Source organism: Penicillium subrubescens (assembly GCF_028828155.1).
Source record: "Penicillium subrubescens strain IBT 31985 chromosome Unknown utg000014l_segment0_segment0, whole genome shotgun sequence".
NCBI lineage: Eukaryota > Fungi > Ascomycota > Eurotiomycetes > Eurotiales > Aspergillaceae > Penicillium > Penicillium subrubescens.
In genome coordinates this window covers 299,633-324,349 of record NW_026643164.1, presented here as the reverse complement: position 1 = coordinate 324,349, position 24,717 = coordinate 299,633, and the positions used below count along the sequence as shown (strand labels likewise).

General features: G+C 47.1%; 11 protein-coding genes across 11 annotated transcripts; 5 read left to right on the top strand and 6 right to left on the bottom strand.

Moving 5' to 3' along the window:
* Positions 1-1,845: 1,845 nt before the first annotated feature.
* N7473_013339 (uncharacterized protein) lies at positions 1,846-2,261 on the top strand (the record flags this gene model as incomplete). The annotated part of the gene is made up of 2 exons (XM_057159278.1): positions 1,846-1,910; positions 2,033-2,261. 2 exons carry the CDS (start codon positions 1,846-1,848, stop codon positions 2,259-2,261), a joined length of 294 nt encoding a protein of 97 aa, XP_057002014.1.
* A 477-nt stretch (positions 2,262-2,738) lies between these two features.
* Positions 2,739-3,985, bottom strand: N7473_013338 (uncharacterized protein; the record flags this gene model as incomplete). The annotated part of the gene is made up of 5 exons (XM_057159277.1): positions 2,739-3,141; positions 3,198-3,279; positions 3,345-3,383; positions 3,442-3,626; positions 3,687-3,985. 5 exons carry the CDS (start codon positions 3,983-3,985, stop codon positions 2,739-2,741), a joined length of 1,008 nt encoding a protein of 335 aa, XP_057002013.1.
* Positions 3,986-4,620: 635 nt separating this feature from the next.
* Positions 4,621-5,803, top strand: N7473_013337 (alpha/beta hydrolase; the record flags this gene model as incomplete). The annotated part of the gene is made up of 2 exons (XM_057159276.1): positions 4,621-4,863; positions 4,934-5,803. 2 exons carry the CDS (start codon positions 4,621-4,623, stop codon positions 5,801-5,803), a joined length of 1,113 nt encoding a protein of 370 aa, XP_057002012.1.
* Positions 5,804-6,077: 274 nt separating this feature from the next.
* On the bottom strand, positions 6,078-6,586 carry N7473_013336 (uncharacterized protein; the record flags this gene model as incomplete). Its single annotated transcript, XM_057159275.1, has 3 exons — positions 6,078-6,144; positions 6,215-6,372; positions 6,425-6,586. 3 exons carry the CDS (start codon positions 6,584-6,586, stop codon positions 6,078-6,080), a joined length of 387 nt encoding a protein of 128 aa, XP_057002011.1.
* Positions 6,587-9,611: 3,025 nt separating this feature from the next.
* Positions 9,612-10,949, bottom strand: N7473_013335 (putative salicylate synthetase; the record flags this gene model as incomplete). Its single annotated transcript, XM_057159274.1, has 1 exon — positions 9,612-10,949. One exon carries the CDS (start codon positions 10,947-10,949, stop codon positions 9,612-9,614), a length of 1,338 nt encoding a protein of 445 aa, XP_057002010.1.
* Positions 10,950-13,044: 2,095 nt separating this feature from the next.
* On the top strand, positions 13,045-14,117 carry N7473_013334 (uncharacterized protein; the record flags this gene model as incomplete). Its single annotated transcript, XM_057159273.1, has 5 exons — positions 13,045-13,097; positions 13,168-13,275; positions 13,345-13,579; positions 13,624-13,775; positions 13,838-14,117. 5 exons carry the CDS (start codon positions 13,045-13,047, stop codon positions 14,115-14,117), a joined length of 828 nt encoding a protein of 275 aa, XP_057002009.1.
* Positions 14,118-15,567: 1,450 nt separating this feature from the next.
* N7473_013333 (uncharacterized protein) lies at positions 15,568-15,816 on the bottom strand (the record flags this gene model as incomplete). Its single annotated transcript, XM_057159272.1, has 1 exon — positions 15,568-15,816. The coding sequence occupies one exon, from the start codon at positions 15,814-15,816 to the stop codon at positions 15,568-15,570; it is 249 nt and encodes an 82-aa protein (XP_057002008.1).
* Positions 15,817-16,678: 862 nt separating this feature from the next.
* Positions 16,679-16,969, top strand: N7473_013332 (uncharacterized protein; the record flags this gene model as incomplete). Its single annotated transcript, XM_057159271.1, has 1 exon — positions 16,679-16,969. The coding sequence occupies one exon, from the start codon at positions 16,679-16,681 to the stop codon at positions 16,967-16,969; it is 291 nt and encodes a 96-aa protein (XP_057002007.1).
* Positions 16,970-17,883: 914 nt separating this feature from the next.
* N7473_013331 (uncharacterized protein) lies at positions 17,884-18,386 on the top strand (the record flags this gene model as incomplete). The annotated part of the gene is made up of 2 exons (XM_057159270.1): positions 17,884-17,902; positions 17,947-18,386. 2 exons carry the CDS (start codon positions 17,884-17,886, stop codon positions 18,384-18,386), a joined length of 459 nt encoding a protein of 152 aa, XP_057002006.1.
* A 3,041-nt stretch (positions 18,387-21,427) lies between these two features.
* On the bottom strand, positions 21,428-22,463 carry N7473_013330 (copper fist DNA-binding domain-containing protein; the record flags this gene model as incomplete). The annotated part of the gene is made up of 2 exons (XM_057159269.1): positions 21,428-22,132; positions 22,251-22,463. 2 exons carry the CDS (start codon positions 22,461-22,463, stop codon positions 21,428-21,430), a joined length of 918 nt encoding a protein of 305 aa, XP_057002005.1.
* A 1,191-nt stretch (positions 22,464-23,654) lies between these two features.
* On the bottom strand, positions 23,655-24,491 carry N7473_013329 (uncharacterized protein; the record flags this gene model as incomplete). Its single annotated transcript, XM_057159268.1, has 1 exon — positions 23,655-24,491. One exon carries the CDS (start codon positions 24,489-24,491, stop codon positions 23,655-23,657), a length of 837 nt encoding a protein of 278 aa, XP_057002004.1.
* Between the last annotated feature and the right edge of the window lie 226 nt (positions 24,492-24,717).

Sequence of the window (24,717 nt, the reverse complement as noted above, 5' to 3'; positions counted from 1 at the left end):
AGGGAGGCTATTCGTTTGCGCAGCGGCTTGTTGCTGAGTAGCGCGATCGATGGGGGAGGCAGTGTCGATGTTCGTACAGCTTTTATTGGAAGGAGAGGCAGGAGGACGGTCGAAGTTGCCAGGTGTTGGTGCATACTGCGATGCATCGTTCCATACGTCAAACGGTTCACTTTGTTGAACATCGTAATCATCATAGCTAATGAACGGACTGAACCTCATTTTCATGGCCCAACTGTGGCGACAGACTTATGGTTAGTGATCATTATGTGAGGCCTGCGCCACCGGCTACCGAAAAGGCTGTTGTTCGCCCGCAAACAACAGAACCTGCCAGTGACAGGTTTCTGCCGACAAAATCAGTCGTTTGTATGAATGGATCCTAAGCGAAAGGACACCTTACAGGAGTGACGACTGGCAAAGAGGATACATGCCAGGTGTCCTGAGAGGAAAGTCGGGGGGACCTTTGGAGGGGGGCAGGGGGAGATCAACACTAGGGCTAGCCGGCTCTCTTTGACTGAGAAAGATCCACTCTGGGGTTTCCATGGAAGTCGACGTGTAAGATCGAGAAATCCCTATGTGAAGCGTGAATTTCTCAGTAATTTACTAGCTTCAACCTCCAGGGAGTTTTCGACATTTCGCAAGCATGCTTTAATTAACAACTTACTACGGTTGTCCTTCAAAGTAAGACCGGCGTATACCCAGCAGTACAGTAATTGAGATATGCTGTGATACAAGACAACAGCGCATCAGGAGTAATGCGGCAGCATCACAAATAATTCCTGCACTATCTACACGAGGGGAGACAGTTGATCGGACAGCTATTTGGACAGTCACTCTTATACACAGTCGTTCAGGTCTTATCAAAGAGTAATTCAATCCACATGTCTCTAAATGACAAAAATATAGGATCCAGTTAACCGCACGACAAAGAAAGACATTGGCACGACAAACTAAGCCTAATCGGGAACCATACCAAAAAGTAACCGACAATTTCATAATCCCTACCAAGCCCTTATGTATACATATTCCTATACATAAGCGATCGGCGGAAGTGCGGAGGTACAACATACATCCAGTCGATGCGACGCGAGCCCTCTCTATTAGGGCGAACCTAGGTTTTGCAGGCAGATTGAGCAATAGATATGACGGCACTGGAAGTGAAGAATGAATCAAACACCGAATTAGCAGGACCATGAGAGGGGACTGAGCAAGCAAAAAATTCAAGAAATCGTTCCCAAGTGACGATGCACGGAGGATTCGATGCGAGACCCGAACAGGAGAGGTAACCAGTCGGCCAAAAATGAATACACTTTGTCACAAGGGGGCTAGTACTAGAATAAGTGTTGTTTCGGTCAGCATCGATAACCATACATTTTCAAAAAGTACCAGAGAGATTTATATTCTTCGGTCTCAATCGGGACTATTCAAATCAAGGAAAGTTGCTCAGATAAGCAAGTGCTTTCCGAAATCACAGTCCTGCAAAATTGCCTTGCACCTGCGTCTATTTCCTATTGTTGGTTTAGGCGTATATAATGTGCCCAAGCCGTACAAGAGTATGATATATTTTGCGCATTTAGATAAAATCAAATTAGAATATCGTGCACCCACGAAACCGCGTATTAGCCAGCACACGACAAGAAACACGCGAACCATTCAAAATACTGGAGCCAGGATCGAACTACGCTCATCGCCTGCCTGCTCTTCGTTTGCATCAAACTCATACAGAACAACAATAACGGCACTGTTATGCATGTCAAGCACGGGCTGCGTATTCTCGGACAGCTCCAAGCCCTACGGTCTCTCTCCCCCTCCAGCCTCCCTTCCGACGCGTGAAAACTCCTCGCCCAAATGTTCCGCACCTTCTTAACCAGGCCATCTTCATTGGTTGGCCGTTCCGGCAGCATGGCGTCGTAGTGTGCATAGGCTTCGCGATGTGCTCACGCCGCTCGTTGACACCCCGCCCGCCGACTTCACAACGCTCGGCCAAGCCCACGAGGCCCTTCAACGCATCGGCCTACTGATTCAGTACTCGCAGCGCATTGGATGCGGCGCCTGCTCGCACCATTTCCACCGCGCGCTGCTCCGCCATTGGCAGGCGAACATGGTGCCGCACAGCAGCGATCCTACAACTGCATGCGATGGCTCTCGGCATCATGAGCGACGCCCTTGTGAACGGCGACGCGGCTTTCGAGGAGGCCACGCCGACAGTCGAGACGTTTGTTGCACACACGTCGCTGCTACTAGAGTCAGAGGACCAGACATAACGCCCGAGCCACGAGATCATCCTATCTTTTGAGGCGGGCCTGATTGGCCCTTTGTACTATACGGCCATCAAGCGTCGCGTGCTACCGGTCCGGCTACGCGCCCTGCGATTACTGGAGGTGGCGCCCTGGCGGGAGGGCATCTGGAACTCGGGCATAGCAGCGAGGCAAGCCGGCTCGTCGAGGTTGAGATAGAGGTGCAGGGTGGACAACTCATGGGGGATGTGAGTTCAGTCAGGTTTGTCAGCCAAGTGGGGTTGACGGTAGCGGTGACTGCGCCAAAGGTTTATGAGCTCGCGATTAGTACGAGGATTCGAGGGAAGGATGACGGAGATGTGAGTCAGTGCTACGATTATTTTGCTGACACACTACCTAATGCAGGGTTTGAAATCATTTTAGTATCTCCTATACATGCCCGGATGTAACTCAGATCCGAGCCTCGTCAATCATCAATTTTCAGTGAGTAGTCTTTCATTTCCCCTACCTCTCCGGAGTTTGAGCCGCAGATCGGCAACTCTCGCCGTCAATCTCCAAATAGTTTTTGGCTGAAATCTTTGAGCTCGGAAAAGACCGTCCATTACTGTGATGAGTCCCTTGCAGTTCGATTTCGGACTCGTTTGCCAATCTCTGTTGAAGTCCCGGCCATGACGGCCCGGCTGATCCGGCTCCGGATGCGATATACTTGGACTTTTGCCTCTGTCCCTTGAGGAGCCCGTACAAGACCGGAGCATTGGCCACAACAGCGGCAGCAAGTAACTCAACAGACGCCCATGTCGTTCTGTTCACTTGCGCAGTGGCATTTTTGGCGTTTTGAGGGAGCCTCGCAATGGTGATGGCGACGATAAAAAGGCCGACAGTGAAGAGGGCCGCTAGCTGGAATTTCCTGCAAATAATGAGTTAACGAGGTGCATATGATGATGGAGGTTGGGCCAGGCTCACTCAGAAGTGGATCGTTTCACCAGAACGAGAATCGGAATTGGCATGGCGATAAGCATCACGTCGGTGATGACATTGAGGACACCTAAATGAAGAGACGAGCATGTAAGTAAGAGCAAAATATCGAAACGACCTTTTCGGCAGACATACCGAGAACGATCAATTGGAGCTGTGCCTGACAGCATGTGCCTGAGTTTGTCAGAGGGTGAAATGGACAACGAAAAAAAAGGTAGAGAAAATGGCATACCAGGGTCCGGAAACACGATCCAGTAATGGTTGAAGGGATCGCACTCCGTGAAAGTCACGATCTGTACAGTTACATACGTCGCTGCAAATATCCCAATGTATGCGATCATCGTGGCCTTCTCCCAGCGAAGGTGTGTGTGCAGTCTGCGATAGGTATCAAGCAGAACGAGTTTTTGCAACCAGAGACTAGAAGAATGTGAGAAGAACAGCACCTCGACCCGACCTTCCAATCCACCCAGAACATACTAGGAATTATAGAATACTCGATTGGTGAGCACAAACTTGCTTGCGATTTCTCTGCGACGGATCTCCTCGGTGGTGAAATGGTGTGTGTGTCTGAATGTGGTCGTCATATTGTTGGTCCCCCAGATGAGAATAACGTGGACCAAGGCGAGGCGTACAAGAGCACAGAGAATCGCCCCCAGTGAGAAATAATCGCCTAGGAGAAACTGTAATCCTTTCCACTTTCGCACGAGAAGCCGAAGGACCATCAGGCCGATTGCCGCCCAGGTAAACACCCAGAGAATGATGAGGGTGGAATTCATCGCATTCGCTAGGCTGGGAGAGCCCGCCAAGGCAGGAAGGGGGAAATGAAATGGAAAAGGATCAAGAGAACCAAAGTCTGAAATAAAACGAGGTATATTAACCAACGATAGGACGGGGCAGGAGAAGGTCTGCTTTCATCATCCATGCCAGATCCTTCCCATGGTTCGTTCACCTGTCCATCACAAGGTTTTGGCAAGTCCCCGCCCAAACCCGCCAAGACATCAGGGTATCATCTCATTTAGCAAACTTTAGAGAAGTTGTGCTCCGTAGCCAAGGAGCGAACAATCGAGTCTCGGATCGCCCCATCACTGCCTCGTGTTCAAAGAAACCTACGGCGTGGGATTGTGAGGCTAAGGGCACTTTAAGTTTACCTAACAGAGTTGGGTCCAATCGGCAGGAGCGGACTGGGGCTCGCGCGGCACGGATGGAATCGCGCCAAAAACCCGCTGCGGCAAAGGCTCCACCAGCACCTCCGAAGGGGCACAAGGGGCACAAAGAAGGTAAACGGTCAAGGAGTTAAATTCACACATCCAGGGATACGATTACGTTTCTGGATGAACCTTGCCCTTGGCCGCTCCTTGCACTTTTCGATCACCCATCCCTGGCTCTCGCTCGCCTCTCATCAGGAAGCACCATGCACGTGAGGACAGGCTTCTTATTGATCGCCGGGGCAGTTGCTACGGCGGCTTCACGGGGCTGGTGCGGTGAGGTTCCAGCCCAGCGATCGTACATGTATGTTGGAGGACAATACATTCAGAACAGTGCTGGCCAGCATGTCTTCGCGGATCAGATGTACGTCGAAAAACTGACCCCAGCCGCGGGTGTTACCAAGTCACATCCAATCGTCTTCATCCATGGACAAGCTCAAACAGGCACGGTATGTATCGAGGATCGCCCTTGTCCCCTTCTGATTCCCGTGGCGGACGACATTAACCCTGATCCGTTAGAATTGGCTCAACAAGCCCGACGGAGGGGAAGGCTGGGCCTCTTTTTTCCTCTCTCAAGGATATGCATGCTACATTATTGACCAGACCTTCCGCGGCCGCAGTGCCTGGTTCCCTGGCAATGGGACGCTGAGCACGTATAGCGCCGAGCTGTTGCAACAGCGCTTCACTGCACCGCAGCTATACAACCTCTGGCCGCAGGCGTCCCTGCACACGCAATGGAATGGGACCGGCGTCATGGGCGACCCAATCTTTGACACCTACTATTCCTCGACGGTTGAGTTCCTCGGTTCGGCAACCTACCAGCAGTCGACCGTCCAGGCTGCTGGCGCCGCCCTGCTCGACACCATCGGATCCCCGGTCATCCTCCTCTCCCATTCCCAAGGTGGATTGATGCCCTGGCTCATTGCGGATGTGCGCCCGGATCTCGTCCACTCCATCGTCTCAGTCGAACCGACTGGCCCTCCTTTCCAAGAGGCCGTGTTCAGCAACGCCTCTGCCCGTGCCTATGGGCTTACCGACATCCCCCTGACCTACTCGCCCGCCGTGACCGATCCTCTCATCGACCTCGTGAAGCAGACAATTCCTTCCAACTCATCCCTGCACTCCGACTGCATCATTCAAGCCGATTATCCCGCACCGAGACAGCTCGTCAACCTCGCCCATGTGCCCGTCCTCGTCCTGACAACCGAGTCGTCCTACCACGCGCCGTATGACTGGTGCACCGTCCAGTTCTTGCAACAGGCAGGTGTGCCGGCCCAGCACCTCCAGTTGGCGGATATTGGCATCCATGGAAATGGACATATGGTGTTCATGGAGAAGAACAGTTTGCAAGTTGCGGCTGTTTTGCAGAAGTGGATGGAGCAGAACTAAACTATGGAACTGAGAGGTTGCTTGGTCTTGAATCATTTTCCTTTTCTCTCCTCGCACGAGGTATAGAACAAGGTCGAAGAAGAAGTTTTTTCTGTAACCTTGAAAATATTGTACATGTTTCTAGGTATTCCATGAATCTGTTGTGTATATGTCAGAATGGCGTCCCTTTCACCAAGATTGCAACCTAGACAGCTTGATGTTCTGTGAGGATGAGTCACTTCCTATCTCGTCGCCCGCTGGATTTCAGGTATCGGGTCTCAGGTAGTCAGTCCAGTTACAGAATTGCAAGATACTCAATCTCCACGTCCACATTCAACGGCAAAGTTTTCACAGCAGCACATCTGAAGGTTATGATCAGGATAGTCCAAACACCATCCGCCAACAGATTTGGCTTTTCAGATTACAGCTTACGTCTGAGAGGGCTTCACATTACCCCAATAAAGCGTACAGACCGAATTCGTAGCCACAAAATCGTCCATGTTGAACAGGAAGACATTGAATTTGGCGGCCTTGGTGATGTTTGAACCAGCGACTTCGAGAATGTTCGATATATTTTTGATGCATTGATGCTAATACGATTATGGTCAGTACTGCTCCAAGATAATGGCAAAATAGACCTACAGTGTGCATCTTGATATCTCGGTCAACGATTTTACCAGTCTGCGCGTCCATGGGCACGCAACTGGAGCAGTAGACGAATCCGTTGGCAACTATGGCTTGCGAGTAGATGCCGGGCAGAGTTGGAGGTGCATTTTCGGTAAGAACCACGTGTTTGTCAGACATCTTGAAGGTATTGAATGGAATGGCTTCAGGTTTTGCAGGACGAGTTATTATGGACTCATGGTGGTTCCAACACTTATAATGGATACAATGCAGAAGCAACCCAACCGAGTTTAGTTAGCAGAACAAAGTGTAGCCTTCCACCGCTCCGATATTTCCCTACTGCTGTCCCAGAGTGGCTTTATTTTTGCGGGTGGAAGGTTCATCTTCATCCCACTTCAGTCGTGGGGGTGGGAGTGGGATCATTCTAGCAGAGTTGAAACAGAGAACCTCAAGGTCCATCCGCCCATAACTTTGCTGACCATCACCTCAAATTCTTACGCCTGAAACTTGCAGCAACGTTTTCATCTGCAGGGTCTTGGTAGAAAGGAGTCACCGACCATGGCAACCGGTGGTTTTAGTCACCGCCCGCGTCCCCGGGGCTAAGTTAGGTGGAAGAGTTGTGAAATCCACTGCATCATTATATATCCATAGTCGTTTTCCTAATCGTCGCGAGTGACTAGACAGGCTCCCGGAGCTGGGAATTCCGCAAAAATTCGAAATTGAAGAATCTTCATGATCTTCCATTAGTAGTGACCCCAATGTCTGTGCCTGAGCCAGCTTACATCAAAATGATCCCGGTCCGTATCAAACATCCGCTGCCTACACTGCTTGAACCATTCGGGATTTTCTATTGAAACTTTTTTAGTTCTCCCTTAATATATCGTTAATACTGTGAGCAATATAATTAGAGCTTGTAAATGTGTGCGGAGCTTCATATGTCTTACAGCATGCATATAAAACAGGTTTCTCTAAAGATTCCGAGGTTACAACGACCCTAAACCATATTTTCGAAACCAGTATTTTTTTAACCTTGAAGTAAGCACGAACGGACACTTGTTGATATACTACTGAGAAATGATTGAAAAATAATTATTTAACACCAAATCATTAACGTAGTTCGGACCCGATTCGATGGACTGCATTGGCGAACCTTGCAGCTTCTAGCTTATACGATTTGCAGTACGTATGTTGTAACTGGTCAGAAAAGGAAAGCTGTGTGACTTCTAGTATACAGCAAAACATGAAAATCCCTTGCTTTGTAACATATTGTAGAGTAACTCGGTGATCCTTTTGGCCATATTACAGTGGTTAGCTCGTCTTGTTAGGTGTTTCATAGCATATATGAAACTGTGGGCTTGCGGTGAGACATGTTTATACTTAGAGTAGTTGCAAGGAGTACTGTAGGCACGTCAAAGTTCAGATTGCTAATAATTTATCTCATTTATTTTCGGTGCAAGATAAGTCAATACAACTATGAATAGCCTTTTGCCGATGTATTGGAGATTTATAATCAATATGAGCGCGACATTCTGTAGAGTGACGATCTATATTTACCCTACATATGAAATGGAGATAATCTAGCACAAGCAAGTAGTAAGAAATAGGCAAGCACCGGTTGACATTAATAAGTCATCGTCAGAGTAAGTACCCTCTGTTGGAAATAGACCGTGGGTCACGTGACCGCAAAGCGGGCGGAGCGGCCCCACTCGTAGCTATTTAGACCTCTTCGCCCTTCTAGACAATTTCATCCTCCTTACACTCTCGTCAATCTTCCAGTGTGCACTGTAGCCTATCATCAACACCCTCTAAGCAGTACTATGCTGGCAATCGCCGTCGGTGTCTAGTCACGTGGAGCGCCGTAGTCCAGCACAATTGGGGCAAAAAGCACTGCTTCGGATGAGGAGAAAAGAGAAGGACTAGGATCCACAGATTCCTAGAAAAGCTACTGTAACACAGGGCGAAGAATGAAGTCTAGGAAGGAAATAAAGGAAAGAGAAGAAGCGTCAATCAGAACTAAGTAATGTTATCAAATGAAATATGATGGAGATCCGATAGGGATCTCCCTCGAGGGAATCCCCCAGTCGGGATTCTCCTAGAGGATGGTTCCAGGGCCAGGTTGATTGCTTCGGCCTATATAGGCCTTCTCTTCCTTTGTTTCCTTTCTTCTGCAGAGATAGTTCTCCATGTATTCGAACTAGATTGTTCCTCTCTCTCCTGCTTCCTTGCGTAGTGGCGATAGATCGCCATCAAAATACTAACGAACGAAAAAGATAATAGGGCGACATAACCAGGATGAACCCGGTAAGAAAAACTCGCGCGGAGTAGTAACCCACCCCTTGGCTACGTTCCTCGTAGCAGGGTAAACCGGGGAGAGGGAACAAAAGAGAATATGTGAGGGCATCGGCAGCCAGGGGCAGCCATGTTCGAATTAGGTTGTCTTTGTAAGTTGTGCCAAGCAAGTACAACCAAGGAATTCATAGTTTCGGTATTTTGAGGACGCTCTGGATCTGGTTTCGGTCAACGAGTGCCCGGCGTGATCGATATCGATATCAATAAGATGTGATAACAAAGATCATTCGAAATAAGACATGTCGGCAAGTGCCAGGATCCAACTTGACAAGCGAGAAATTGACCCAGCCCCTTCTCGGGCGGGTTTGGTTGATAAGTGACAGAAGACCCATACATGAACATCAATAGAATCTCCTCCCAGATTGAGGGACCGTACAGTAAGTTAGTAACTGTCATTTATGCTAACATAATGGCTTTAATTCGGGAAAATCTACGCTCCTGATCGAATATCGCGTTAAGTATAGAATATTGAGGTGATCAGTGCACCAATAGATTACATTAACCTGGATTATTTGCATTCGAAATTGTAATTATTTTCGATTATTCAACTATTCAACTATTCAACTATTCAACTATTCAACTATTCAACTATTCAACTATTCAACTATTCAACTATTCAACTATTCAACTATTCAACTATTCAACTATTCAACTATTCAACTATTCAACTATTCAACTATTCAACTATTCAACTATTCAACTATTCAACTATTCAACTATTCAACTATTCAACTATTCAACTATTCAACTATTCAACTATTCAACTATTCAATTTCTCTAGTAACTAGCTGGAACATCAGGAAACAGAACGCCTAGGAGTCATATGTAAATCAACAAAATATCTCGAGCCATGTAACTAAGGCCTGGACTCCATAACCACAAACGGAGCGATGCTTGCCAATTTCTCGCAGGTTTCTCTCAGCTCACGTTGCGGATTCGATTGTGAAATGACGCCAGCCCCAGCTTGGATCCATTGGCGAGTTGCATCCTGAAATACACTCCGTAGCACTAGTGTCGCCTCAAAGCATTCCGGGTCCTCAATCATGATGACGGCACCTGAGTAGAGCTCCCTCGTCTGATGTTCAAGGCGCTGGATAGCTTGGATCGCTGTATGCTTCGGAATTCCCGAGGCCGTGATCGAAGGGAACAGGATCTCAAAAGCATCCCACATATCTTTATCAGGCGATAGGATTCCTGCCACACGAGAACCCAGATGCTGAACGGAGCCGCGTATGCGGACTGACATAAAGTCGTCAATGGTGACGGAATGCGGTACACACAGTCGCTCAAGTTCTTCAATTGCTTCTTTGACCGAAATGACATGTTCCACAATTTCCTTCGGATCATTCAATAACTCCCTACGGAGGCGCTCTACTTCAGCTTCTGACCCATTGCAGGATCTAGTGCCAGCCAATGGCTCAGTGATCACTTTCCTTTCTTGCACTGACATGACTAGTTCTGGGCTAAACCCTGTAGCTTGAAACCCAGCATGATTCAATGAAAAAGTCCGCGCAGGATTGTTTGCTCGTCGGCCAAGAAGAAGAGTTGCCGGCATATCGACTTTGTCCTGGATATTCACCGCTCGCGATGGAATCACTTTGACGTAGTTGCCTCTGTTTATCTCGAGCAGCGCTTTTTCAACCCTTGATATATACTCCTCTGGGTTTTCCTGTGTATCGATACGAGCTGTGGTTTTAAGATGTGCACGGTCGAAATTGGCCGGGTGATTGTGGATGAAATCGTGTAGTTCTCTAACCCGATCGTCGTCAAATCCCGCGATGGTGATCTCATCTCGTCGGAAAGTGAGATCAATGGATGGAACTAGCAGGCTGAGAAGTGGCCACTGGCCAGGTTTGAACTCTTGCCTGCGGATGTGGGCAGCATAGTTAAACCCGGCTTGACCGAATATCTTGCCGCCGGTTTTCAGGTTCTCGTCAACGAACTCTCTTGCGAGAGCAGAGATAGAAGATCCTGCAATTGAGCGGGATATTTGTTTCGATCCCATTGCTATAGTAATATTCTCTCCTTTAGAGTCTATGAGCAATGTCGAGTGGTTTCCAAGGCCGACAAACCAATCTCCGTCGCGTTCGTACGCGTAATAGTCGTCTTGTCGGTACTTCGCCAGCACCGCAGCCACCCTCTCCAATGCATCACCTCGACTTGTGAAGGTTAAACACGTACGATGAAGAGTCATTTGGTGCAATATTTGGTTTGAAATAGGATATAATGAGGAAGAGTAAAGTTAGTATAGTGAGGGAACAATAAATCCTGGTCGGAGGTTCTATTTATACCTTTTCTTCCCGCGTATGAACCATCCCTAGCTGCTGGATCTGGATATTCGAAGGATCTTAGAAGGTATATTTGATGTATCATCCTTTCTAGCATCTAATTAAATACTCAGGAAGCTCTGGCCTATTATATTCCTGAAGATGCGTGAATTTAACGCAGCTTCCCAGTCTGCGTTAAAGAGGAACTTTACGAGGTTACTCTTAAACTTCAAATTCTTTTTGCCACTCACACTTTAATCATGCTATCAAGTGTAATACATATAGATGACCCAAGGTTTGTAGGGCCGAAAGTAGATTACATTGGACCAAATCTCAGTAAGGGGCTAGAGTAACAATCAAGTGATCGTCTGGCACTTCATATATGCTTTTGGTTGCTTTCCCGTTATGAGGCATTTAAAGTCTTGAATCACCTTATCTCATAATATCTTTGAGCCCAAGATGGCTGTCATTTCTTGAGGTATCAAAATATTAGTGGTTATTTCTTTCTTGTTTGTGTCAGGAATATCCCATACTCCTTGCTTCTACTTCTATTCTATCCACTCGCCAATAAAGACTCTAATAACCTGATAAGTCTAAATGGTAGCATAGTGGGTATGAATAACTCCTTCTATCCAATACAGCAGCGAGCTGAGCCCCAATTTATGGATCGTAATATCTAGTACAACGGAAAACGAGGTTTTCCATACATAAATAGTGACATTTTGAATGTCCTTAAACTTCGTAGATATACCTCTATTTCGCTTGCTCCTTCTGGATCCATATTCTCCCCCGTCTTCCTTAATGTTTGCGTTTATGCGTCTTGAAAGACACGTGCTGGTTATACTCGCATTCGAGTAAGGGCCACGTAACTGATGTTCTATCACAAGTCCGCCACTATGATTTAATATTGGTACGGAAGCCAATAAGTGCCACCTCTTGTGGATGGCGTTTTATATTCCGCCTTTAAAACTGCCAGCCCCAGATACCTCATAGACTAAGCCAAAACAGCTGATTCGGTCTACATTCAAATGCCCCTACGTCACTCTTTCCGCATCTCCCTTTCTGCATCTCTCTTTCTGCATCTCTCTTTCTGCATCTCTCTTTCTGCATCTCTCTTTCTGCATCTCTCTTTCTGCATCTCTCTTTCTGCATCTCTCTTTCTGCATCTCTCTCTGCATCATTTCGTCAGCAACTATGGTTGAGGATATGGTCTCGGTAGCCTCATTTGCTGCAGTTCTGTCAAAGGGATGGCAGCGAACTTCTTCTACTCGGAGTAGCCAGCGGAGGGTATACAAGAAGATATAGGCAAGGAGAGTGCTAAGGGTAAGGAGTCGCTAGTTCAAATTGCTAAAGTGATGGGCAATCAAAAGCGTGGCCTCTCATCAGCCAAACCAGGATTTCTTCTGGATATTAGCCGTTAGTAGCCTAACCTTTCAGCAGCATAAGCAGTAATGAGGCTTAATATGGATGCTCCTGTTGAACTTTGATAAAAACGCCATCCGCGTGAGGTGGCACTTATCGGCGTCCGTAGATTGTATCCATTTTCACCGCTCTTTCATTTTATTTTTCTCGATTCTCATAACCGACGTTACACAAACATTCTTCTTTCATCATTCAAACCTTTAAACTTCATGTTGAGCAAACCACGCTCAGAGATAGGGTATGCGTACATGTTGCATATCCCTATATTAGTATGTAGCCTGAGGGTGGTTGTTATGTCACGCTGTAATAAACTAGAAGAGCATATCTATTGGTCCAATTTCCCAAGGCTGCTTTTTAGCACATACTGAGATGATGCACATAAACTTTATCGACCACATCCATTACAAGGTCAAGATGTCCTCTGCGACTGCGAGAAACTGTGAAATGGCATGTACTACTCTTCGCAAATATAAAAACCTCAAATCCACATACATTTCCTGGATTCAATTCAAATCTGGTTCCATATTCCATCTCACACCTAGGAAATTCTCGTAATTGTTGATATTGTTTTGCCTTAACAGAAGTCCGAAGGATTCAAGCATGGCTCGAGACGACGACTATGTTCTGGGACGAAGCATTGCAGACTCTATTCGGTTTGTCGTTTTCTAATCTCTATTAGCACAGTTGATATCAAAGTATAAGGGAAACACTGACCGCTTGTAGATTGGATGCGCAGCATCTACTTTGGAAGCTCCATACGGGTTATGAACTGCACCCTGCGATTCCCATTACTAGCGACATGAAGATAGCGGAGGTTGGAACAGGAACAGCGTAAGTAAAATCATATTCTATCTTTCAAGACATTTTTTCGAGCCCTAAGTGACTCAAAATATATAATAGTATCTGGCTATTTGACATTGCAAGACAACTTCCACCTACCGTCCGCCTATTCGGGTTTGATATATCTGATGGCCAATTCCCACCAAAAAAGCTGTGGCCACAAAATTTTTCCCTAGGCATACTTGATTCTTTAACGAAACCTCCTGCATCACTTGCTGGTCAATTTGATGTGGTGCATCTTAGGATGTGGGCCAGTAACTTACGGGGAAAGGATACATCAATTCTGATCAGTCACGTGAAGTCTCTATTGAGTACGATTATTCCAACTAGCAGTTTGAGTTCGTGAATCCTACTGACGTGGTTGAAGAGCCTGGTGGGTTTATTCAGTGGGAGGAAGCCGACCTGGTACATCAGCTTGTGGAAGGCCCCAAGGCTCAAGAATTCGAGCGGCGCATCAATGAACTATTTGGAAAAGCAGGCCTCGACTATAGGTAAGCTACAAGTCATGTCATATGTTATCAGAGTTGTGTTATTAATCTGTGTGATGATGTAGCTGGGTATCTGGCTTAGCTGAAAGCATTCAGCAAGGCGATTTTCGCATCATTGAAGCAGAGCGAAGCCAATTCAAACATGAGTTGGTACACTTATGCACAAACACTTATCTGATGGCCCTTCGGGAAATACTTCAGGGAATCAAAGGAATACTCGGGGACCAAATCCTCCTTTCAGTTACGGAGTTAGAACTAAACCTCTATCATCTTACTTTGGAAAGGGCAAACGGCATTATCTATAATTGGTCACCAGTATCTCTATTGGCACAAAACAAGGAATGAGAAATACCAGGACTATGAGCAAGGAAGGGAATGATGATTGAGACGTTGGAAAGTACAGCATAGTTTGCTATCGATGATCAATTCTATATAATTTCGAGAGTGTTCCGCGGTGCACGGCTCATGCTAGGAAATATCATTCAATCCCTGCCCATTATTGCTGAGGATGATAATTCTTCCGGGCCTCTGGCTTGCATTGTTCGCCCCATATGACGTTCCTATTTTTTTTTTCACTCGGTTTACTCTTTACTCCTCGGCTGCTGTCGTTTGTAGGGACGGGTTTCGATGATGCTTCATGGCGTGCCCTCCCCCGGGCGGGAATTGACCCCAAGATACGGGCCTAGTAATCCAAGGGCAAACATGGCGACGGAGGGACGAAAGTATTAGAAACATCCACCAGGAGTGAGCTATTACCAATTTCGGCTGGAACAAATGAAGAACCTTTCTCAATAGGGTTGTGTATCGGGAGACAGCCACAAGGATTGACTGCCCAGAACCGCTTACGGGGTGACTTCTCCTTTACGGGGCTATGTTAGTGCAAGCATTGGGCCAATAAACCTACCTACGATGCACTATCTTTCCAAAGCATAGTTGAATATACAAGACAGTCAGCATCGGGAAAGGGTGAAAGGAAACCCCAAATACTCACTTGCCACACAAGGACTCGTAAAACCTTTATTTACTAAAGGTCCCTTAACAGTACAAATACTACGCATTGATGTTCATCTAATTACGCGTTACGACGCAAGACAACGCGAGAGGAGAGGGCTTGCATATAGTCACATAGAAAAGTGAAAGACGTACCTGACCTATTTAGGTAGTTAACCTGTAATGATCATGAGCTAGAAAATGCTTGGAGAGCCCACATCTATAAGGTATTTATAGGGGCAAACCTTGCTCAGTCCTGGTGGTCTCTGGCGGTATCAGCAGTTTTGAGCAGGTTGGTGGTAGAATCAAGCATCCTCGCGGAAAATATACCAAAAAAGCAGAGGAAAGAATCACACACATCAAAAAAGGTCCTTCCTTAACATCACTTGAACCGTGTATGCCTCATATTTTAATATTCTTACCCTCATTTTTCACTGCCAGATTCCCGCAAAACAGATCCTTTATTCCTTCAAGTGAGACGCCAGCTACATGAACTCGCATACCTTACCACTAGCCACTCTTTAGATCGCACTTTACTGGCATTGTGGATATACCAGCACGTGTACATAATATTCTTAAAGGGGATATCTTTTATCTGGTTGATCAGCCAATCTCTCATCTTCCCCAAGATCCATCAACCCCAAAAAATTGAGCTAACTAGCTTCTCATCCTATGCCTCAAAATTTCCCCAATTCATTGACTATATCGTTCCACCGTTGACTGCTGTTCACTAATGCTTTAATTAAAGCCCCGACAGGTATCCTAATTACAACGGATTGTATGCCTCATCTTTTATATGCCGACTTCAATGCTCAGCTTCACCAAACCAGTTGTGTTCCGAATCAATGGTGTTCGAGTGGCCCTGCGTTAGCGGTGATCTGTTCTCCACCAGAGCGGTCCTTGTAGGGCAGGCCGTCATGGTAGACCGGGCAGTCGCGTTGTTCAGCATCAAAGCCCGCGTATTCTTGAGAGTAGATTGGTCCATTTTAGGCTGGGAGTTTCGAATCTCCACTGAGCCCCACCGATCACCACCAATAAGGTTGAGTAACGGCATTGCTCTGGCTACTTTCTCCAACGTACGTTGATATTCCAGCGTTATTTAGAGAGGGGTTAGGTGGGAAAGCAAACGTCAAATTAGTATCGCTCTCAATAGACAACATATCCCAACTATTCTGTGCCTCGTAGCAGTTGTCCGTGTCGAATCTGGCCCAGGGGACCACAGGGAAAGGAGCTATGGAAATCTTGAACCCTCAGATGTTTATTGGAAACCACCAATCAATACCAATCCCAAAGTTACTTCAGTCGTTATCCGGAGATTCGCTGTTGACCTCTAAGAACGGCTTGAGTTTCCAGGAGCAGTAGAGCTACCGGGTCTGCCCAACACGTTCCTGAACTCGATGTGGCTGGGAAAGAAAGGAGTGGATCCGTACATGAAGCAGCCCAAAAGTTTCTTCATCCATATTTTGAAGGAATCCTATTCCCGGGATCGACGGAAGTGTTTCTGGGAACTTTACCTAGTGTTCCAGGATCAATATACAGCCCAGGATGGGTGTTCATGCACCCAGGAACAGATTTTACACTCCTAGGCAAGCTAACCCGCAATCCTGAGAGCTTCAAACCCCTTCCTGAGAGTAACCGTGCCTATGCAGGGACCACAATTTTTGTATGAGTCTAATGAGCTTCATTTTGGCGGAAAACCTGAGACTGTTCGCATTAGATTAGTTCTAGAGGTAATCAATGAATCGATCAATCACTTTCCGTCTATCCTGGAATGACCAGTGGCTACTCTGGGAACTATACCTAGAGATCCAGGATCAATATAGCTCCCAGGAGGGGTGGTTCATGTTCGACCGGGGAAAGCGATCCTCGACACACACGCCGGGGTACATAGAGCAATCAGCTCAGCAATCACACAGATGCGTACGGGTAAGATCGGCCTACGGGCCTACCTTCACGCCATCAACAAGGCCGATACAGATCAATGTCCGTGTGGCTATGGACCACAGACGGTACAACACATCCTGCTCGACTGCCGGAACTGGGTGGAAGAACGACAACGAATGTGGGCAGGCAAGTCTCCATGCATTGACATCAAGCGCATTCTCTGTAACCCGCCAATGGCAGTACAAGCAGCCAAGATGATCTTGAGGACGGGACTGCTAGGACAATTCCAGGCAGTCCCGTCCACGGTACTCAAATACACATAGCGAAGGCGAGTGATTTTTGGTATATAGAAGCACAGGAGGGCCAGGAAAGGCCCGACAGGTACATAGATACAGAACGTTCACCAAGACTACGAGGAGGGGATGTAACTTACCGGTGCGGACGGAGAAGGCATTCTGGCAAGGAACGGCTTATTTTCTGAAAGCGAGGGCGGGGACACCTGTACTTATAGTCGCACGCTGCATAGCTGCTAAAATAGGGCGGCTGAGACAGTCTATGAATAAATCAATCAATCAATCGGGTTGTTCATGTTCCCAGAGACAGACTTTACATTCCTGGGAAGCCAGCCCGCAATTCCAAGAGCTTTAAACCAGTCCTAAGAGTAAATTTGCCTATCCCAGGACCAAACAGCTTTTGAGGGCGCTCAAGAACTTCAGCTAACTGGTCAACCTAAGGATAACTGAATTCCCAGAAGTATTCCACGCATCCCTAGACGTAGAAAGCTCATTATAGTCGCACGATACTTCCAGGGCCAGCTCGTATGTCCCCAGACCGTATAGAATTGTTAATAGGCCTAGTTGCTCCTAGGAACAAACAGCGTGATCTTAGAGGCGGTGTAAATGCTCCTGATGCATGAGGGGGAATTCATGATATCGAATAAATGCGCAAACGATCTCGCTAGAGAGGTTACTCCCTACCAAGGCTCTATGGGATACAACGTATTTATTCCGGTCACCAATTACGCGTTCATTCACAACTACATTTCTTTCGTACAACTGATCAAAACACATAAAGGTGCAAAAGCGGATCACGTATTCGATTATCAGATTTGTTGTGCGCTCGATCTGGGTGAAAACTTGACTCCGCATACACGTTATAGCCTGCTAGTGTTCTTTGCTTGTTTTTCAGACGTCACGGATTCTCTGAGTACAGCCAGTGTTCGATCGAATACAGCAACATGGTTCAATGTACTGTTAGTAAGCTTCGCAAATTTCGAGAAACCCCCTCTTTGCGTTCTCAGAGGATAACTTGGCCATTCCAAATTGTTATCGACTGGTTGTTCGATATGGATATAATGACGAGATCATCACACCTAACTTGGCGAGGGTGATCGCCGACCAGGTCTGGAAATATCTAGTGTTGAGAAGTGCCAGCGTGCCCTTAGGCGAAGAGGATGAGGAAAGGGATTCTGTGACCCCTGACAGCTCGACGGCAGAGGGCAGCAGAGACGCCCGCGCCTTCGTCGGTTCTAAAATCGCTAATTTGGAAGCGGCATATTCACACAAAGTGCTCTATATTGTGGGGAAGGAGCAGATGAAAATCAAGCCCAACACAGCGCTCATCCGAAAAACCTTGCTACACATCTTTTTGTGGATCCGGGATAACACGAGGAACAAAATAGCTAACCTCCGGCTGCCAACAGATAAGCTCATTGAAGTAGGATTTTTGAAAGAGATATGAGTGTGGCGATAAGCGGTCTGGATGAAAAAGGTGCAGGACGAGGAGTGACTCAGAGATACCCTAAGCTTCAACCGCGGCGCCTGTGTTTCCTTTTTGCCTTGCAAAGACAGTAGCAAACTCAATAACCATATCAATATATTTGCTATTATCTCCGATCCCCAGCCGTGCCGTTAAATTATGTTGGCGGATATTGTAAACGGCCCGTCCAGCGACGCCTCGGCTGTTCCTTCTGGTAGCCACAGTGGACAAGGGTTCTTGCCACAAGCTCGATACCTGCCACGACGGAAGTAGATGTCGCGAGGGGAGGATCTCACCTGACCCGGGGATAGCAAACCTTAATCGAGTGATTACTGCCTGGCCCTTTTAGATAGGTGGCCTCTGTCCACCCATGCTGGCTTAAGCGATTGTACATCGGAGCTTTTTTCTAACAGCGACAACTGTATTCGAGAAGGTGCGATTAAAGGCCGCAACCAGGTCCAAGACCACAGTGTAAGCGGTCATGTCCACGCAGCGCCTTTGTTGTTGAATTTTCCATATTTTGTATTGGATCATTGGTATTATAGTGTTGAAAACCTTGCTATCACAACCATCGCCTGCCGTGACAATTCTGTAGCTTTGAACTAAGTGGCTCATCTGATGACACCTAATCTGAACATTGGTCTATGTTGAAGGAAAAGACCTTGTGCTGACAAGTAAATAGACGAAAAGCAGAAAAGTGGATCATACAGGTGCACTAATGGGTATCACAACAGGACTCTATTGCCCCTATCTGGCAATTTGTATAGGCTACGGACTATCGTAAATCCTCCTCCATGTCCCCAGTTCTGTCAGAACACTCAAGTCAGGTGACATGATTTTCGTGACGTCATCTACATATTGAGTAAACCTTCCCGGAACTCGTATCACGATGGCCCTTCTAAACATGCTGGTTTTTACCAATTTCTGTTTACCAGAAAGCGATCCAGTAGTTCCCACTGCCTGGAAACGGAATCAACGGAGTGTCATCAAACACCGAACGCAGGGGGGAAATGCAAAGGGAGAGTCCTAAAGATACCCATCCACATCGTCCTTTCGAGCATGTCCGATTTCCTGCGCAGCCCTTAGCAACTCATCATCATCATCATCATATGAGATTGGAAAATGACAGAGAGACGAATGATTTCGAGAGCCCTCACATCTTTGATAAGCTAGGCAATGTCTTATCTGGATGGAGGTTCTTAACACCCGAGTACGAAGGCCGTCTTCATTCGAGAACAACCTCTTTAGGTCAAGGTTCTGCCAGATTTGTGACCGCGCGTCCTCTCCTTGATTCAGATCAAACACAAAACGATATTATGATAAACGACAACGCAGAGGAAACGTTACAGACATCACTCGGTGATTATGGGAAATTCAACAGAATCCTCCATTACAACGACACTAATACCGTTCAATTATATGAAAAGAAAGTACCGGTTTTTGAGCAAACCGTACCGACAGCAAAATCTGCACAAAGCCATATGCTGACGAGATTAAGACGGACTTCTACATCCAATACAATTAGGGAGCTCTACGCAGTCAAAGTGTTCCGTCACGCACAAACAAAGCCATCTTGGCTGCCCAATTTTCTTCAGAAACAGAGTCAAGGGGTCTCACTATGCCACTCTAACATTGTCCCAATTATCGACCTTCTCTACAATAAGCAAACGAATGTCTGTCTTGTTATGCCCTATTTTTCTGGCGGCAACCTGCACTCTTACCTTTCACAAAGAGGGAAACGAAGCACTATTCTGCCTACCGAGGAGTTGAACTGTTGGGCTATTCAAATTCTGCGGGCAATGGCTTTTTTACATGAAAATTATATTGCCCATGGTGACTTGAGGCCAGAACATGTTCTCCTCACGGCCCAGGGCGCAGTGAAGGTAGGCGGTTTTGGGGAAGACGAGGAAGCAGTTCGAGAACTGGCCCAACTGTTACACGGTGGTGACCTCGCCTCGTCTTTTCCGGGATCTAGCCCTACCTCAGCTCCAGCTTCTAACTTTAAGCTGAATCTGTGCATCCGGAGGGGGGTATCAAAGTTTAGTGTTCCTTATCTTCCTCCTGAGAGGTTTCTCGGCTGCAGAGGCGATCGTCTCCAAGACGTCCCTGACATTAGAGCGGGAGATATCTGGGCATGCGGCATAATCTACATGGTCCTACGAACTGGCAGACTCCTCTGGCACAGTGCTCAGAGCGTCAATTCTGACAAATCCTTTGCCGATTACATCTACTGCCGAATGCAGGAAGATGGGTACAGCCCTATACAGGTTCTGGAAAATGTAAGTTTATATCTGTCGCCTTTTGCTAGTAAAGCCGAGCATGAGCAAATTCCCTAACCTTTCGGAATTCAAAAGCGTTGCCGAAATGTGGTTTACGCGATGTTACATCCCGATTTGGGGTCGAGGATTACTGCAGCAGAGGTTTTAAGGTCTGAGTGGGCCCTTGGTATTGCAGTTTGTGAGGTTGGCGAGATTGGGCAGTGAAAAACATATATATTTTACGCCGTCCAGTTGCATGACATTGCCGTGCAATCTAAAGGCTTCTTGTAGCTCTATAATTTCAGGTATCAGGTATGAATAGTTAGAGATAGAATTTATACCAGTGAAGACTGGGGTTGGAACCTAGAAGTGCTGATCATCTCGGATTTGTCGAATACCTAGTCGGTGGTGCCATCGGACCAGATCTCCGACGCATTCGTTTGATGTGAGTGGCCGGAATTAACAGCTCAAGCAGGGAACGGGTATATACAGAGCCGACAAGAAATATATCTGCCAACTGGTCGGGTAATCGTTTTGCTGGGCAGAAGTAGCACCGAAGGACCGCCCGTTTCACCAGTCTTGAAGAGCTCAGAAAGTGCACCTTCACTAATACCCCATGTTCGTGAGGCATAACGCGCGGTTGGTGAGGATGTCCTTCATGGATACTGTTGATACCCAATTAATTGGATTACTGCGTTGGTTGATCGAATTATTCCATATTCATCAGTCATAAAATGGACTGCCACATCGGCAGGACAGCCATTGTTATTGGGACACGGCAAGGTAGCCTGTGTTTACTTGCTCAAACCCAGTCTCTGGTGACCACATATAATTTGACCAACCCTCCACGTGGAAAACCTCAGCTGTGATCCCTTCGGTCAAATCCATATCATCCAGATATTCCAGAGTGCCATTATCGTGTCTTTGCCCCAGATCCAGTGGGAAATCAAAAGGATTAGTACCCTCTAGCAGGGTGATCACTGGCGCATTCTGCACTAGACTAGCTCCTGTCACAGACGAAGACGGAATGAGGGAATATATCGTGTCGATTATATCTCCCCCCATAGCTGGGTCTAATATCACGGTATCTGGCCCCGAGTGCGAGATACTCTGACTCGATCCAGCGCGACTTGGCCCAGCTGAGACGGAAAGGCCGGCTATCGGCGACGATGTAGAAAGAAGGGCATAACTGCTGCCACAGGGCTCATTCCCCGAGCCCTCCGAACCCGGCCACTTACCCACACTGCCACGGACCATGGTGCGGCGCGAAGAAGATTGCCAACCGCGAACGGGGGTCTGGAACGACGACACCGAAGCCGCAGAGGTCGACCCGGAGCGCGAGACACGGGCCGACGAAGAAGTGCCGGGCGTATCTTTAGCGGTACCGCTACTGCCCGAGAGTCGAGGCGCGATGGGGAGGAAGCGCTTGCAGCTGTGATGGCGCGGGTATAGTCTGGCGTGGGTTGATTTCTAAGAACCGAAAAGAAACGTCAGCATCATACCGTCTGCATCTCTTCTTCAGTTTGTCGAAGGTCTGCCATCCGGTGGTGGAAACGGCTGGCTGGCTTGTTTTGTTTAGTTGCATTACTTTTGATGATGGAGATTCGAGCTCCGCTTCGCGCTTAAGTCGCACATGTTCTGTTGGAGTCTCGCAGGGCGTGGCGTTGCAGATTGAGCAGGTTGCGAAGGGGCGGCCCTTGCGCTTGATGCGTATCAACGGTCGATCATGATGGTTGCAACTAGTCACTCGGTGACCTCGAATGCAAGCTTCACAAGCCCACTTCTGGTGGCCGATGAGCATCGCTCATAAGATCCTTCCTGTACAGTAGTTTTCGAGTTCAGTTTGGCCTCACCCCTCGAGACCTGATTCCCGGAAAATAAATCCGAGAGATGCTAATCCTGTCTTGGGTCCCCGATCTATTACTGTACTTACTGTATTTTTAGAATTTTAGATATTAGCAGTACATACGGGAATTGTTACAAACACCACACCGTTTTACTAGTTAAGGATTCTTGGCAAAAGTGATTATGTGATGCCGCTAGTAAAACGGTGTGGTGTTTGTTTGTAACAATTCCCCTCCAGAGCCATGCATTACGTAAGTATGCTAGTTGTTGCGGAGCAAATTCACTATACAATTGCGTAGTTCGCGAAATTTGGAGATTTCTGATGCTGTAGTCGGCTGTGACTAGACAAGCTAGTATGATGTAGCCGACGTTATTTGCCAAATGTTATATTAAACGGAAGAGGGCCGATTCCACGTGGAAGAGAACTTCATGTGGCAGAAGTCTCCGTATGGAAGAAGACTCCGTATGGAGGAGGGCTCCATGGTGGACTGCCATTTTTTGCCAGTATGGAACAGGAGATACGGGTGGACGTACAATATGTATGGGGATTTGATTGTTAACGGAGTAAAAGACTTGATTGGCCTGTTTCTACTCCTAGATCCACGTTGGAGTGCCATAACTTACTCTCTCAATGATCTGCGCTAATATCCGTGCAGTGGCGCCGCAAAAGTCTGTGACCCGCTACCTGACCGCCCCTTTCTGCCACACATTCTGCCGCTCGAAAACCTACAATATACATAATATAATTGTACAGTGGCGCCCGTTATCGCCTTCTATATCGGAAACATAGAGATGCTCTTCCAAGCCCTAATCATATGATATTGTAATCCATATATGGTTAGCGTTGTATTTAAAGTAACGTTCTGAGCATGGATGTTACAATGTTGAACGCGTAAGAATTTATGTAAGCTGTATTGTGAATTATCATTACAGATCCAAAAATAACCAAAGCCCAAGATGACGTTAGTCCCAATTCACACGTTTCCCAACTCAATACCAATAGATCTCCTGAACCAGTTGCAAGAAGGCACGAAACTTATGTTCCTGACAGGCGTAAGATGATTAGCAACAGGAACTAGTTAGTCATCACTCGGTGTGACACCAAGCAAAGCATCTAACTTCGTGGGACCCATACTTTCAAGTGGGATCACTCATCCCAAGGCGTCTTTAACCTGTTATCCAAAATCTGCCAATGTTTACCTATCGCCTCCTCCAGAGTCCTGCCCTCGCCGACACACCCCCAAACACCCGAAAACTTCGACAAGCGAGACAATCGCTCGTATGACTCCCACGCATTATCCAGGCTTGGGGTGACAACACACCCACGTCGCAGCACCCAGTCCAGCGAGTTCAGCGATATAGGGATCACATCGTGCAGATCAGTCAACGGCTCCAAATTAAGCACCATCTCCCTAATTTTCTTATTCATCCTCCTACCCAAGACCTTGTCCGTCAGCATCGTGGCCCAATCAGCCAAATTATGACTGTTGATTTTCTGCATCACACGTGTAAATTGGGCCCTTTGGGCGTCGTTTAGTCCCAGATCCACAGATTTCTTCTCCACCTCATCCCGCAGAAAAGTCCAGACTATCGGCCTCGGCCAGCCTGCATCCTCGAGGACGGCGAATAGCACTGCAGCGGAGGTATATTCTGTCTGATCTGTATTTTTGTCATATTTATATGGCCAAAAGGCCATACGCTGGAGTGGGATCGGGTCTTTTCTTGTTAAGAGTCGCAGTCGCTCGATGGTCTGTTGAAGCCCCCATATAAGGTCGGGGTGTAGATACTGGAAGTGGTCAAGATAGAGCTGCACGGGCGGCATATCGTTTGCTTGTATGCCGTAATTCGAGGTCTTATAGTAGAGCGAGTATGGGAGGGTGACGATCAGCACAACGATGCCGATGGGTAGCATAAGTATCTTGTACACAAGAAGTTCAAGATTGTTGACAGTGTAAAGCCATGTTTTATAGAGGGTTTTGTTCATTCTAGTGGTTGAGCAATAAGGACTGGAGTATGAGAAAGAAAAAGGCAACTTTGAAACGGTTAGGGGGCCAGGAAGACTGGTTGTTTTTGTATCGCAAGTCGGTCGTTTCGTTTGAATCTAAAGACTGCCAAGGAACAAACACGAGAACTAGGTCAGGGGCTCGTATTTAGCGGCGATCAGATTAGTCGCAACCAAAGTCATAGCTAATACTTCCTACACCGCCCCC